Source organism: Solanum lycopersicum, chromosome 9 (genome assembly GCF_036512215.1).
Source record: "Solanum lycopersicum chromosome 9, SLM_r2.1".
Lineage (NCBI taxonomy): Eukaryota > Viridiplantae > Streptophyta > Magnoliopsida > Solanales > Solanaceae > Solanum > Solanum lycopersicum.
The window spans coordinates 49,016,130-49,033,461 of NC_090808.1; the positions used below are offsets into that span (position 1 = coordinate 49,016,130).

Here is a 17,332-nt window from a genome sequence, read left to right on the forward strand (position 1 = left end):
GTAGGAAGCAATATATCATTCTTATTCCGACTACAATTACTATTCCTTTCTACCCTTCAAGCTGGTGCATACAAGCCATATGTACATAGCTTGTTTCAAATGTAATTAAGGTGAGGAAAGACGAGGTGCTTGGTGAGATATGTGCAAGTTGATCACTTGACTTCACAAAAGTGATAGTCAATGTCAACGTGCTTAGTCTTCTCATACAATATTGGACTTGATGCAAAATGTCAATAAAGTACAAAGTGATTAATTCCTAAATCACGGTGTGAACTTTCCAAACCAAGCTACAAAAGACTATTTCAGACCATAGAGTGACTTACACAATCAACATATAAGGCTACTAAACTTCCATTGAGCAACAAAATTTTGTGGTTGCTCCATATAGACTTATTTACCATGCACAATCGCCAAAAAGTGCTCAAAATATGGTATGAATATATGGATCATCTTGGAAATCAATAGATAAACGATATTAAACAAGAAAGTCACTTCAGTTAGTTGTTCCTAAAAAAACAAGAAAGTCACTAAAAAATGGACTGAAACATGTTCATACATCGGAGTATTAGTTTTGATGACCGAAAGTGGTCATAATATGAGAAATAAAAGTATATGGGTTGGGTCAGAAACTCGAAATGATGGCATGACCCTACTGAAAAAGAAAAAATTATATGGGTAGGGTCAAAATGATGGCACGACCGTACTGAATAATAAAAATTATTTGGGTAGAGCCGGATTGACGACACAACCCTATTGAAAAAAGGAAATTATATGGGCAAAGTCAAATTGATGACAAGCCCCTACCGAAGATGAGAAATTATATGGGTAGGCGGAATGATGACACGACCCCTCCACGAATAAGAAATTAGTCATCAGAAAAATTGATGTTACACAAATCATGTATAAAGAAGTAGTCACTAAAAAGATGCAATGTGCTATACAAATCGGATATGAGACTGTAGTCACCAGAATGAGGGCACGGTGCTACACAAATTGTATAAGAAAGTAGTCAGTGGAATGACGAAACAGTGCTACAAAAATTAAATATGAAAAAAGTCACCAGAAAGATGACACGATTCTACACAAACTAAATATGAAAAATAATCGCCGAAATGATGACACTGTGCTACAATATTAGGCATGAGAAAATAGTCACCTGAAAGATATATGGTGACCCAACTTTTGCTAACATAATTGTTGGCCAGACGGGCGGTATATATGGGTAGTAGCCACCCGCTGACAACGAAAGCTCTTTGATTCTCTACCAAGATCGTAGAGGCTCTGATGCCATGTGAGAAATATTGGAGAAAAATATTATTGAATTTTGTATCTACATTATTTCATAGAGACCCTATTTATAGATACTAAAACAATATTTTTGACCAAGTAGGAAATTATATATTATTCCTATTACTATCGCTATTCCTATTTCTAATTTACGTAGAATTCTATATACCTATTCATATTTTAACAATAGTGTCTATTAGATTTGAGAGATTTGGTAATGGTCTTACATTCACAGAGATACAAAAGTCACAGATATGTTAGCCAAAGGATAATTTTGTTGCATTAAACTAAATTTAGCGTGCAGTAATCAACAAGCAGACGTATGGACCATAATATTTGTTGAAGCTGTATCAAATCTACAATATATACACACATGCATGTACATGTGAGTAATTGATACTATAAGCAGGTCATGAGGTCTAATGAGTAACTTTAGCTTTATGCACATTTTTGCTGGTCTATGTTTTCCATTGGCCAGCAGAATATTACTCTTGAATATCTTTTTACATATACAATAGAATGGTCAAACTTTATGAGATGCATGTGAATGGGCTGGGTTGTTTTGTATCTTTTTGTGATGTGAACGGTGTCAAAAGAGTGGTTTTCCCTAGGACCATCTATGCTACTTATGTTGGATAACTGTGTTGTTGAGAAGAATCGGGTCACTAGAATTAACAAAATAATAATGCGCAATCAAAATTATTAAAATTAAAGACAAAATTTGAAAGATACGTGAGATTCGAGAATAAAATTCCCAAATTTCAATAAAAGTGCTAAGAAATCAATTGTATTATTTAAAACTACTGGATTAAAACTAAGATTAAAACTATGACTTCAATTATAGTAGAAAATAATATAAAAGCAATGGTTGAGAAGCTAGTGTTATGGAGAAAACCTAAGTTGCTGGAACTCTTCACTTTTGGTGCCACATCCGTGTCGACACAACATGGGTGCGAGTGTGTGATGTGTGTCCAATTTGGTCAATCGATTTTGGGTACTTTGACCAAAATCTATGGAGAGAGTGTAGACATCTATAATGATTTGTATAACCCATACAAAAGCTAAGGTGAAATTGAAGAAAGTGGAATACCTTTAATATAAAAATTTCTATGCACTCATTTTCCTTGAATGTCCTTCCAAGATTCTCAAGTTCTCCACATAATATCTCATAATTTAGGTTTTATATCTCTATCTTTAGATAGATAAATTATATATAGGAGAATCTCCACACGTATTTCCACGCACAGATCCATATCCCCAAATCTTCAAAATTAAATCTTGATGAAACTAACCTCTAGATCCGCACCCGTATCGAGCTTTCGCACTCCAGTTTGAGCAACTTAGGAAAAAGCCATAGTGTCACATAAGAACATACTACCTTATTATGTTTGAATGGGTTAATAAACCACTTATTTTATTGATTGGGCTCATTTTTGAAACATGTAGTTCAACCCATGGTTGATATGCAACCAAATTATCCATGAGCTAAATAGTTTGGACACTTCAAAAAGGTCAAAGGGGTGCGTGTCAGATTTGCCAAAAGTAGTTTATATTTGCAAAATCCGACACGAGTGCCGCATAAAAGTAGAGTTAACACAAGTTAGCCCATGAGACATTTTGTCTAAATTTTTTTATTTGATATGTTTTTAATAATCATAATATAAGGGTAAAATTCATATTAGGTAGTCAACAAATTATAAGGAAACTCAGATTGAATTTAAAACTTAGTAAAAATTGGTAGTTTGGAGTGCAGATAATGAGCTTATTGAGGAATATAGTAACTCCTCCCTGGCACTACTCCCAATACTCCTTTTCCCTTACTTTATAGGAGAGAGAAAACTCTCTTTCCAGCAACTCCTTGCCGGAAATGTCCTTTCTTCCTACTCTCAACTCCCACATTTTGTGGTAGCCTTTTCACCAAACTCGTTTTTCCCCCCCATTATTTTCTTCTTTCACTAGCAGAGCTCTTCCTCTCTTAATCCGTGAAGGTTTAAAACATGATATATTTCAATGTAGGCTTCAAGTCTTTCGATATAATAAGATGGACAGTAGGGAGAGACATTTGGTTTGAATGGGTCGAGAGAAGCCGCAAACTGATGAGAAGGTCTTCCATGAGTGCGAAAATCATGAAATGGCTCTGCACAGTCCTCAAGGAAGCACCCAAGGATAGAGAAAGAGGAATCAAAAGATGGAAATACAAAGAAAAATTCACTGGGACTTTCTGCACTAGGAAAGTGAATGAGTACGGTAGATTCTTGAACATTTTATCTCTTGCTGGTTGGGAAAGAGTAGTTATAATACTTCTAGTGTTAGCTATAGATGCTTGGTGGGATGAGATAGCCAAGTGTTGTGAAAAGCGCGCTTCAAATCGAGGCGACACCAGTGCCCTTCTTTCTCGTGAGGCGATGCGATCTGAAAAAGGCGCTCGCTTCAGATAAAGAAGTGAGAAGCTACACTAAGGCAAAAGCGCAATAAAGTGTGCTTTTTATAAAAAAAAGCGACAATTAGGGTTTTTAAAAAAAAATTAGTTTTTTTTTAAAAATAATCTGAAATATACAATATAACTTAATTTTTTCTTTCACGACTCTTCTTTCGCTTCTTCTCTCTTCATGACCACGACTGAGACTTTGTCTCTCTTCATACCTCGACCGGATTGCAGGTAAGTTTTAATCGATGTTTATTAGTTCATCTGTGTGAGTTCCTTTTCTCCTGAAATATATAATCTTCGCCTTAGCTTCATCTCTGTGAGTTTCTTTTCTCTTCATGATGCGATTGTTGTAGTTTTTTCTTCTTCTTTTCTTCATCTCTACTGCGATCTGCTCTGTTTGTGTTCACAATTACTGTCTGCCTCCTTTGTTTTTGTTTTCAATTCTTTTGTTTTTTTTTCGTTTTTATTTTGTGATCAGTGTGTATGCTGGCAGTTTTTTTTTTACTTTTCTGATGATGAAGAAGATGATTACCAATTATAGCCCTTGGTTATGGCACTTGAAGAGTTTGAGGATCTTGTTGAAGAATAGGAGTTTGAGTCTTTGTGATTTAATTATATTTTTGATTTTTTGCTTTATATGTTATGACTAATGAGTATTATTTACTATCTATTTTCTTTTAATCTAAGACTATATTACCTCTATTTAGTTATTTAATATTTTTTTATTTTTATACTAAATGTCACTTTTTTTTAAAAAAAAAAAAAAAGCGCGCGCTTTGCTTCACGCTTCTCGCTTCTGTGAAGCAAGCCCTCGTCGCTTTTTTCTGCTTCTCCCCTCCCAAAACATTGAGATAGCCTCTAAGATAAAGAGGTTCATTCAATGCTCTCACCAACTGAAGAATGCAGTACAACCCAAACTTTTTAAGAAGGACCTCTCTTATGCCACATAAGGTGGGGAAAGCAAATGGAGATCAAACACTTCGGGTGAGACTAAGATCTCGTACAGGGAAGGAAACTTTCAAGATACATAGACACTAGGGGCAAGAGACACTGGACTTTTCAAGAGGTGCATTGTGGGCTCTTTTGATGAGGGAGAAACACAACTTCCCTCTTTATTAGACCTCAGGATATGGATTGCAGTCTCTTGGAAAGGAGTGTTTGGGATCAACATTTACGAGATGGCCAACAACATGTTCCTCTTCGTATTTCCAAATAGGAACATGGCAGAACAAATCGTAAGAGGGAGTGGAGGTGGGAGAAGATCAAATTTAATCTTCAATTGTAAAACCCAGTAGTAGGATGCCAACATTAGCAGAATTCAACAAGTGGTGTTATAGAGATTGTGCTCAGATCGCAGTCTCATTGCTCTACAATGTGGAGCTTGGGAGCAAAACAAATCCTATTTCAAGTTTGATAATTGGTGGCTCAACACGGAGGGTTTTGTGGAAAAAATTAGAGAATGGTGGGAGTCTTTTGTATTCATTGGTAAGCTTGATTATATCCTTGGGTGTTAGCTCAAGCCCCTAAAAGGCAAACTGAAGGAGTGGAGTAGAACCAGCTTGGGCAACCTTGGGTTACAAAAGGTCCAAATCCTAAGGCTGGATGCGCTAATGGAAAATAGCGTCCTAACAGAAGAAGAATCAACAGTGAAGGGATCTTTGATTATGAACTATGAAGAACATCTTAAAAATAAAGAGTAGCATGGAGACAAAGATCAAGAGCTTTGTGGCTGAAAGAGGGGGACAAAAATACCAAGTATTTCCACAAAGTGGCCAATGCACGCAAAAGATGCAACAACATTGATTAACTGATAATTCAAGATGAAATAGTGAAGGATCCAGAGAGAATTAAAGGGGAGATTTGGTTTTTATCATAAGCTTTTTTCAGAAACCTCATATAGAAGACCTTCCAGCAACCTAATCAACTGTCCGATGGTCACTGAAGCTGAAAATGAACTGTTACAAAGGGAGTTTGAGGAGCAAGAAGTACTAGCATGTCTGAAGATGTGTGCCATGGACAAAGCTCCTGGTCCAGATGGTTACACAATGGTTTATTTTTATCAAGTGTTGGAATGTAGTGAAGAAGGATATCATGGTTACCTTTAAGAATTTCCATTCTCGCAATATCTTTGAGAAGGGCTTTAATGCCACCTACATTGCTTTGATCCCAAAGAAGAATGGTGCCAAGGAACTGAGAGACTTTAGGCCCATCAACTCATCGTAAGTGTATATAAGTTGTTATCCAAAGTGCTGACTGAAAGGCTGAAGAAAGTGGTTGACAAGCAAGTGGATGCTCAACAGATGACATTCATTAAAAATCGACAAATAATGGATGCTATTCTAATTGCTAACGAAGTAGTAGATTCAAGAATTACCCAATGAAAGGCAGGAATTTTGTGCAAACTGGACATAGAAAAGGCATATAACCATGTGAACTGGAAGTTTTTACTGAAGATGTTTGCATGTATGGGTTTGGAAGGAGGTGGATTCAGTGGATCAAGTATTGCATCTCTAGTGTCAGATTCTCAGTCCTTATAAATAGTGCACCGCTCAAAGGGGACTGAGGCAGGGAGATCCCCTATCTCCTTTCCTTTTTATCATTGTTATGGAGGGCCTAAATAACATATCAAACGAATTCCTCAGGGGTTTTGAGGTAGTCACAACTCAAACCTCAATATCAAATGGCAACATAGAAATCCTCATTTACAGTATGCAGATGACACCTTAATATTTTGTGATGCTAATGTGGGACAACTATTGGTTATATCAACTGGAGAAAGAGTCAGTTGTATCCTATTAATAATGTTTCTAATATGGAGGAACTGCCTTGGATTTTGGGAGGGGAAGTAGGTTCTTTGCCTACCATCTATCTGGGCACGCCCTTAGGAGCCAAATCGAAGTCTTTGAACATTTGGAACCCAGGGATTGAAAAGTGTGAGAAAAAGCTTACTAGATTGAAATCTCAATATATCTCCTTGGGAGGTAGAGTCGCTCTCATTTAGTTTTGGATGCCTTACCTACTTACATGATGTCCATCTTCCCTATTCCTAACGGGGTGATACAAATACTTGATAAAATTAGGAGGGATTTCTTATGGATAGGGACAGAGGAAAATGATTCCACTATCAAACATTTAGTCAAGTGGAACAAGGTTCTCTGGTGGAAGAAACATGGGGGTCTTGGAGTAAGGAATTTGAAAAAGCACAGCAAAGCCCTTAGACTAAAGTGGTTATGGAGGTATTCTCAAGAGCCTCAACCATACTTCGAAAAGTGATTCAAGCAAAATATGGAGAAGAGTACAAGTGGATGACAAAGGAGGTACTTACACTATATAGGGTAAGCCTATGGAAGTCCATCAGAATCTTGTGGCCTCTCTTGAAGATCAATACGACCATCTGGGTAGGAAATGACATTAAGACTTCATTTTGGGAGGATAAATGGTTGGGCAACTTTAGCGTGAAGAGTATCTTTCCAGAGATGCATGACTTGGCAGTGAATAAACAACTGAGTGTAGCTGAGGTTATGACACAACATGGATGGAATTTCCAATTTAGAAGGAATTTCAATGATTGGGAAATTGGGACTGTGATTGATTTTTTTGGTAGGTTTGGAACTTTTACAGGAACAAGGGATGAACATGATAGATTATGGTGGAGCAGAATTAACAAAGGCACATTCAAGGTTAACTCTGCATATAAGTTGCTGAATCAAGATGGAAAACAACCTTCTTCTTTGGCCTTGGAAGCACATTTGGAAACCTAAAATCCCTTCCAAGGTGTCATGTTTCACTTGGCTTCTGTCAAGAGAAGCAATTTTAACACATGAAAATCTCAAGAAAAGGAAGTTCTCCATGTGTTCTAAATGCTATTTATGTGGGGAAGAGGTTGAGACAGTCAATCATCTATTTCTTCAGTGCAGAATAACATCCCAACTATCAAGGATTTTCATTAGTCTCCGAGGTTTTGCTTGGGCTATGCCTAACAGAATCACACATCTTTTATACAATTGGGGAGAAGTAGGGGTGGGAGCTGCAGATAGAGATAGATGGAGGATTGTCCCAGCCTTTATTTGGTGGACTGTTTGGAAAGAAAGAAATGCTAGATGTTTTGAGAGGAAGAATTGTGATCTCCAAAAGATTAAACTAAATTGTAGTAGGATTTTTTGTTTCTGGTGTAAGCAAATGTATTTAGAGGACACTAAATCCATTATAGATATCCTAGATTACTGTTAGGATTCAAATTCAGTTTTTTTATTTTTTTACCAGCTGTAAATATGGTTTAGTGCAACCCAAGCACTGGTTTCAATGAATATACACAATGTTACCTTCTCAAAAAAAGAAATTTGGTGGGTTGGATTATGACCCCCTTTTAAATCTCATTTCAGTCCAAACTGCTTCATCCCAATAATATTTAAGCGTATTAGTGATCCGCCCATTTATTAACTCAATCCATTTTGTCATTTCCAAATTCAGCCTAAGCCGCCCAATAGACACCCCTTGAGAAAACATTATACCCAAAGTTAACACTTGGATAGTTTAATGAATCACATTGTTGAAAGTACTCCAAGTTTTATGGAAATGGAATGACATTGAACATTAAAGGACTCTCTAAAAAGGAAAGTGTGTCATGTAATTGGAATGGAGAGTTGCAAAAGCGTGTGATAGACTTATATGAAACTTTAGGAGGACCTATTACCCCCTGCACGATTTAATAATGTATTTTAAAGATATATATGTGCCACGTGGTGAAGTTACTATTTATAATGCTGCAATATTTATGATGTCCTCATAGACACTTATATATCTTTAAAATACACTATAAAATAGTAAAGGGTGGTAATAGGTCCTGCCCAAAATTTGGGATTGTTACAACAATTTCGGTCAAAGTTCAGATATATTTCAAATCTTTTTCCCAAAAATGATCTTAGGTTCTTTTTCTTGGATTAGTAACCATTTTTATTGATATAAACAAAATTTAGCTTCCAAAAAGATATTGAGTTGTCAAACTTACAAATATTCAATAGTATAAGGGATCTCTTATCCAAAAAAATTTCAAGCTTATGCAGTGCCAATTCTACCAATTCTCCTATTTTCCTCCATAAATTCTGCTTTCACCAAAAGAAGAATAAACAAGACAATTTATTATAAACGTTGGGATGACATTGCTTGTATTTCAAAGCGTTTTGTTTTCCTCTCTTTCCAAACTATCAATTAAATACAAGTAGGAATTATCTCCCCACCAGTCCTCTTCAGTGTTTCTCCTCCCCACATTGTTCCAAATGCTCAAAAGCTCTAGTGTGAATCAAGGCTCGACCCATTTGAACTCCAATATACTAAAGAAAATGTACCACAGATTTGTAGTTGAAATGTAGTGTAGAAAAATTGCTAATTATTTTTACCTTGTTGTATGCATAATAGACATCTTGAACAAATTTGAAGTCCTCTCTGTTGTAACTTATCTTGAGTTACACATGCTTTACTTACTATTAGAGTGGGTAAAAGTCCACGTTGGTTGGAAAATGGATGGATGGTCTACTTATATGGATTTTGACAATCCTCCTTGTATGAGCTAGCTTTAAGGTGTGACTTCGGCCATGTGCCATACCTTTTCATGGTTTTAGAGCAAGGTTCATCCCCGTTTGGGATCCTAATTCACGTCCCAATTAGGTGTGGGCGTGGAGGGGCGTATTAGAGTGGGTAACTGTCCACATTAGTTTGGGAATGGACTAGTGACAATTCTCTGCTCATGCGTTAGATTTTGGGGTTGAGTTAGACCCATGTGTCATACCTTTACACTTACCACCAACCAACAGAACATAATATCTTTACTGAAACTTTAGCTTTGCAAATGATCTTCCAAGGCCAATACAAGTATCTTTCAGGATTCAAATTGAACCATACAGTAACTTGGATAAATATATCATGGTCCGCCCGAGATAACTCATTGAGCTTATCAGTACCCCGAATATCTGTATCAACGTGCCGTCTGGGATGATACTATGAGCTTATAGAAAATGTGAATATAAGTAGTATACTATAGCTCGAGCCTAAGCCAATGGGCTGCTCGGAATGATACATTGACCTCGTCAGTGTAAAAAGCAGTCGAAAGGTGCAGAAAATCAAGTAAAAAGGGCCTTTTTACCTCTTTTTATTCAAAACAAGTCTCAAGGACTTCCAACTCATTACAGTTTACTTCTTTTATACAAACCAAGTCATTTTTGCCAACAGTCAATCATGTAGAAACTCCTTAGAAGCATTATCACAACCAAATCATGTCATACACATAGAATTGGAAGAATAACCGTCACATCACAATAGTACTAACCTTGAACTCTTGCCAATCTGAGCTTAGGGCCTCAAGTCCAACAATTTAATAAACAACCAAAGTCACAACTCAAGCATCCATACCATCAATCAAACCAACCAAACCAATCAAACACCACACAATCCTAAGTTTCACGCCACCTAAAAGCAAAGTCTAAGGATACTACTCATTCAAGGACATAGTTGCATGGACTCTTCACTTTTAATACCGGGCTCGTGTCGGATTCTCCAAAAATACACCACTTTTTGGGAGTTCGATACTCACTCATTGATATTTTTGAAGAATCAAAGCAACATAGTACAAGGCACCTAAACTGTGGCCTCTTCGACTAAAGCTTAAGTTGACCAATCCAAACTACGACCATAATTGTTGAAGGATTAATAGAACTCAACACAACCTAAGGGTTCAACCTAAATCATGCAAATACTACCCAAATATAATTAATCTAACTAAGCCATGTCTAAGAATAGGAAGCCATAACCTACTTCGAGGTTGAAAATCACACTAGAAAAACTTTGGTGCTTTTCCCTGACGGAGAGCCTTGGATTGCTTCCAAGTTATCAAGAACACAAAGAGCAAGTTATTACGGGCCCAATGGTACGTATATCTCTGACCTGAAATTTGTATTGGAATTGGGTATAAATTTGATCCTCGAATTGAAGAAATAAAATTACTAAAAGGAAATCGTCCTACTATCCTTCTTCAAATGAAGATTACATGCCTGAGGATGGGTGAAAACGGGACTCAGTCCAGACCTCAAATGACCAAATAACCTTACTTTAAATTTAAATTTTAGATAGAAGGGAATTTGAGGTCGGAAACAAGTTCAAATTACAAAATTAAAGATTTAAAAGCATAGAGGAGAGGAAGATGAATAAAACTACTTTTGAATGGTTAAAAATGGACGAGAAATACTCCGAAACCTCCAAGGCTGAGCTCTTACCCAGGAGGGTTCTTTTTGGGAATAAGGGGGGAAGAATGGGATTTTAGTCCCAGCGATGTTCGCAAAAGCGACCAAATGCTTGCAAAGCAGACATCGCTTAAGAGGCCAAATGTTTGCAAAAGTAGAGCTCGCCTAAGAGGCGCTCTTTGCTTAAGTGGCCACTTGTTCGCTTAAGTAGCGTTCGCAAAATCCAAGCGCTGGTCGTTTAAGCGACCCGCACTCCTCAAGTGCCCATGGCTTAAGCGTCCTCTAAGTCGCTTAAGCGATCAAGATTTTGCTCAAGTTGTCGCACCAGACACCAAGTCTTTCAGAAAAATAGGCTAATGTCCAAAACATTGAATAAGCTCTCAGAAATCATTCGGAGTCCAAACGACGCAAACCACCTGGCCTCAACATTCTGGACTCAATGGAATCGACGAAATAGCCATCCAAGGTGTTTCATCAAAACGTTGATCAAACTCAACACTTATACAAAGAAACACAACAAAATGCCAAGAAGCTAAAACTCACTCCAACACACTCGGGATACAAACCACAGATGATTCTAGACCAAATTCGGCATTTCAGAGCTAACCGTTTTGATGAAATTTGATTTCAAGCACGTTTACCAAGAAAGCTGTCCCAAGATCGACTTTTGGCTAAACTCAAAAGCTAAAAGGCCTAATTGCACCAACTCTAAACGGAAGCCCAAACCAATCATCTCTGTCGACCAAAATGACCCTTCCGGAGCTGATGGAACTTCTTAATTTTGATCCAACGTTATAATCTCCGGATTTTGACTGAAGTCAATTCTTTCAAACATTAAGCTTCCAAAACTCAAAACTCGCATCAAACTCAACAAACACCTCGGGGAGCGTGCCACCCAACCCTGCATCACACAAAAGCTATAAGAAAGCTATGAAAAGGGGCAAAACAGGAAAAACACATATAAAACATAGAAATGACCCTGAGGGTCCCACTGATTTAACTATCCATACTTCTGAATGATGAAATCTGCACAGTGGCACATCTTTCTTGTTGCACCTCCATAATCATTTTTGCAAAGGACGTCTGTGTGTAGCCTCAGATTCTTAATGCCGAATACCACCTTGCCTCTTATTAAGAGTGATACATCCCATCTCACCAGGTTGCTGCCTCTGTTCTCTTTGTTGCTTTGCCGAGAAACTCCTTCCTCAACTTTTCGAGCTTATTTTTTCTAGCCCTCTAGTGATTGGGAAAACAGACATCATATAAGTGGGGGGAGCATCCAACACTGATTTAATAGGTAGGTATCAATCTTTCACCTATGGATGAATATTAGATTTTCCACCTTGCCAACTTATCATCTCTCAATAACCTCATTTCATATCTCTACTGACTTATTTTTTCCCCAAAACCATCCCCAGATATTTTGTTGGAAATATCCCCACCTGGCATCCTAGGTTGCTTGCAAGAAGTTGCAACCAGTTCACATGTAAGCCATAAATAGCTTAAAAAATAACCAGGATTGCCCTAAGATGGCTTATCTGATCCACTTCAGCTTCACTAAAAACAAGGGAGTCATCTGCATATAATTAATGATTTCAGAACCATCACCAGTATTTAACTGAGTTCCAAAGCCTTGGACCCATCCATTATAAGCTGTCCAAATCATCTGATTGAGACCCTGCATTGCTAACAAAAACAGGAAGGGAATCTATGATAGAAGGCTCTCGAACCGGGTTATGATCAACGTGAAACCAACGAGTTCAGTCGAACAAGGTAACGAAGGGAAGGGGCATTTGAAGATAACCAATTCAAAAAATGGAAGTTTGTGCAGATTAAGAGAGGATGGCAGCCGAGAATGAGGCCATACTATTCTTTGTTGTTGTTGCACATGTGGCACAAGTTTAAACTACTGCAGGAAGCCTGAAGCTTTAATTTACCCATCTTTTACTGTAAAATTTGTAATGAGTTTTTACTATTACTTCTCTACATATATAGAGTTACAGTTATTGAATTCATATGCTATTAAATCTTTAGTTCCTGATCATATAATTATAGAACTATGCTGATTTGAATTTTGATAATCCTTCATGATACTTGAATCTTTTAAGTGCTTGTCTTTTCTTTAATTTTTTTCATGATGTGTGATATCTATGGTGCATGGTTGACAGACATGTTTCACAGTACAAGATTTTGCTGCTGCATTTGTACTCTTATTGGAATTCTCTTCCTTTGGCGTATGAATGGTAAGAATTAGTTTCCTTTTTGTCCCTAGAAATCAGCTCATTACATGTTTGTATATCATTTTGTTTCTGTCTTTTTGGAAATCAGTTCTCTGGGATTTCATTGTTTACACTTCTCTGTCTTATATTGTAATAGTTCTCCTCTTCCTATGTAGGTATAAATCACTGGAAGTGAAGAACATATTGTTGGAAACTGTATCACACCACATTTTGCCACAGATGTTAGCCTCACCATTGTGGTCTGATTCAACAGATATTTTGAGGGATTATTTAAGATTCATGGATGATCACTTTAGGGAATCTGCTGATCTTACATTTCTTGCCTATCGTCATCGAAGTTATTCTAAAGTAAGTGACCTACAAATATCATACCTTTGGCGTTTGCAGTTCTAAATTTAGCATCCCAGTTCAAGCTGTGTTAGGGTGGGTTCTTTTTGTTCAAGTAGAATACATCTCAGCTTTAAGAGTATGCATTTTTTTCTAATGTTGAAACTAAATACTTAAAAAATTATCCAACATTAGTTGTAAAAAATAAATTATCAAACATTCTGAAGGCAAATTGACGTTGTAATCCAAGTTCCAACAATGCTGAAGTTTCTAGCGTGCAATCTAAGCCATAGCTGTTGTTAAACTTCTCATCTTGGCAGATTCTTGTTTGTACACTGTGCTGTTAAATGATAACTTTATATTAATTGTCTCTTAATAGGTAGAGGAGCAGATGCTAGGCTTCTGCTGCATGATGCAGGAATACCCGTCATGATAAAATCTGATTATTTCCTAGAGACTTAGAAATTTGTCCCTTTTTTCTTGTCACCTTTTGTCTTAGATTGCTCTCTTTTTTCCATCCTAAATCTTCCCTCCGTGTCTCTCTCTTTATACAAAGCTCTGATGAGAATGATGAGAGCACAACATGGCTAGTTGTATGCTATTGGTGAGAGTACGACTTGGCCTGTTATGAATGCATGTCAAAATATCAGATATAAAGATATTTTGGCATGCTGTTGCTGAAAGGCAATAAGCGACTATACTGTTGGCGAGAGTGCAACATGGACAGGTTAATTTATACCACACGATAGATATCAGATATTTTACGTCTTACATTCTACCAATTGCTGACCTGTTCTTAGTTTAGTTAATATTTATGGAACTGTTTTTCATGAGGTTTAAATGAATAGATTTATACTTGTGATCTAGTTGCTATCATTTTGAAGGGTATAACATGTGTGCGTGTTCCATCACTTTTTTAAAGCCTGTTTGACATTGCTGCTAAAAACTGCTTATTTTTGGAAGCATTTCTTTAAAAATAGCTTTTCAGAGAAGTGTTTTTGAAAAAAGCAATTCTTGTTTAGCTAATTCATTTGAAAAGTGCTTTTGATAAGCAAATTGTTTGACTAAGATTTTTAAAAAATGTTTTTAGAGTCAAATTATGAAAAAGGGCAAGATAATTGTACTTTTAGTATTAGATTATTTTATAGAGAGAAATATTTTAAATATCTATTACAAAAATTTTGATTTCATTTTTTATTTGAATTAAATTAAAATGTAGATATTCAAATTTCTAATTAATATTATACATATATAGATATATAAATAAATTAAATATTAATATAATATTCACATGGTGATTTAAATATAATTAAAAATATCAAGCAAAATAAATTTAAAAACCATTCAACAAATTAAATCACTTCATATGGAAAATGATATCAAGCAAAATAAATTTAAAAACCATTCAACAAATTAAATCACTTCATATGGAAAATGATATCACAAATTAAATCACTACATGCTAAAAATGATATCATAAATTAAATCACTAGATACCAAAAATGATACTGTTTTTTAAAAAACATTCAACATATTTCTAATCCTGCAAAAATACTGTTTTTACCTTTATTTCTAATTCTGTAAAATAAAACATAAAATAATATATCAAGTAAAATAATACATAAAATAATATATCAAGTAAAATAAAAAAAATTATTATATAAAAATAAATAATAAAATTCATGTATGAAACTTAACCTAACTTATGAGATTTGCTAATTAATTAATAAGAGATGTATTGGTAAATATGATTATATGAAAGATATATTTTAGTGTTAAAAAACTCTTCTGGTATTTTTAAGCAGCAAAATTTTTAACTTCTTCCTCAGTTTTTGCTTCCATTTAAAAGAAGTTTTTAGGATTTGCCAAAAGCTTTATTTTTCAAAAAATGTGCTTTTTTTTTTAAAAACAAACAACTTTTGGCCTCCCAACAATAATGCCAAACAGGCTCTTAGTCTCACTGAGATTCCTCTTGTTCTTTGCTTTCTGCTGCTCTCTACATTAGAAGAAGGAAAGCAGCATCTTATATTAGTGTAGGAATCCTGCGTCAATATAGGAAGTAGTCTTTTAGCCGAAGGTAAGCCTGCTGGAGGTAGATAGTTAGTCAGTGAACTTGTGAAGTACCTATTTCCTAAAATGGTACATGAATTCTCTTACCTTTATTTGTATAGTCTATAACCTTCTTCCAAAGTAAGTAAAGTAAAATAAGGTTAAGGTCTTTTTAAGAGATTCGAGCGAATTTTGCGTAGACGTGGTTTGGTAATTGCTTTTTTCCCACTGTTGTAAACCTCTCTTGTTATAGCAGGTGAGGAAAGAGGCTAACAGGAAGAACTTTTAACTGTTTCTGGGTAACTTAGTTCTTGCGAAGTGAGTCTTGAGTGGGTATTTGTTGGAGCAATTATTTATTTTCTGGTGTAGAAATTTACGTTGCTTATCATGACGATTCTCTCTTAGGATCATTTCAAATACTAATGGTTCCCTTTGTGAACGAAAAGATAAATTAGTAATCATACAATGAGCTAGCCCAATGGTAACAAAATCTTCATCTGTGAACTTTTTTAGGTTATTGAGTTTGTTCAATTCAAGGAGCGATTGCAACAATCTAGCCAGTATTTGATGGCAAAGATTGAAATATCCATTCTGCAGTTAAAGCAGAAAGCAAATAATATTGAAGAAGGGGAGGTAACCGTTTTCCTTGTCAGTTCATGTTTTTCTTCTAATTATTGATAGATCTGTCAAACTTGAAACATTTGGTTAAAAGGAGGAATGTGCATACTCTTCTCTTTCCCCTTGACTTTTTCTTTGTTATCTTTTAAATTTAGCTTCAGATTATTATAGATAACATAATTTAGTCATTAGCACTTATGGTTCTTTACTTTTAATTTTCTGCAAAAATAGATAATTGTCAAGTTGGTCAATGCTATTGTTTTTAAGATACTTGCTATCAGATGTGGTATTATGAAATATTTAAATAATTGAAAGGTAGGAAGGTATACACAACTGTGCTTACGTAACTGAAAACTTCCGAGGGTTGGGGTATTTAAGTTGTATTTTACTGTAATTTGTCAGTGACAAATTTTCATTTTGGGATTGCTTAGGGCATTCTTGAAAGCTTGAAACAAGGAGTTCAGTTTCTTGAACTCACAGATGAAATTGGAACCAAATCATTGACCTTCAATGAAGAATTGCAGCTGCGGCCCTGGTGGACACCAACTTATGACAAAAATTATCTCTTAGGTTAGTATATGATGCACCTGGTCATATAATTTGGGACAATTTGATGTTTCTAGTGTGAATTAATTTTTATCAGCCTTGCTGTAGTACATTTTCTTCCAATGTTTTACTGCATATGTTTTAAATAACTGCTTGTCTTTGTGTGCAGAGCCATTTGAAGGAGTAGCTTATTGCACCGGACAAATTTTGGTATGAATTTGTCTTAGATATTGTATACACTAGTTTGTTGTTTATTCATGGGGATGTACAAGAGTTCATTTCAAGATTAAATTTTATAAAGGTGGGTCAAGATTTTTTACTTGTTAACTGTGGTGTCAGGGCCAACTTGCACACATCTCACTAATTAGTGGAGAAACTTGCCACCCCAACTAGGAACAGGTACCAGGTAACTCCAACTACCAGGGTTAGGAAAGATGGGAAGAAACCATCATTAGAATTTTTGTCTCAGCTGCTACAATTTTAACTTGAAACCTTAACAGTTCTCAACCCACTAGATTAACCACTAGCCCACACCTTTGGTTACAATTGGGGCAAGATTAGTTATAGTGACTTTTAGAGACCTCTCTCGAGATTCAACTTTCTAA

General features: G+C 35.9%; 1 protein-coding gene across 1 annotated transcript in view; it reads left to right on the forward strand.

Moving 5' to 3' along the window:
• The window catches only part of LOC101266665 (N-terminal acetyltransferase B complex auxiliary subunit NAA25), a 48,385-nt gene that overhangs the window by 21,373 nt on the left and 9,680 nt on the right, over positions 1-17,332 (forward strand). The window contains exons 12-16 of the mRNA XM_004247002.5: positions 13,116-13,190; positions 13,343-13,535; positions 16,077-16,196; positions 16,613-16,751; positions 16,897-16,937. Coding sequence (XP_004247050.1) covers positions 13,116-13,190; positions 13,343-13,535; positions 16,077-16,196; positions 16,613-16,751; positions 16,897-16,937 — 568 coding nt within the window. The remainder of the gene's footprint in view (positions 1-13,115; positions 13,191-13,342; positions 13,536-16,076; positions 16,197-16,612; positions 16,752-16,896; positions 16,938-17,332) is intronic.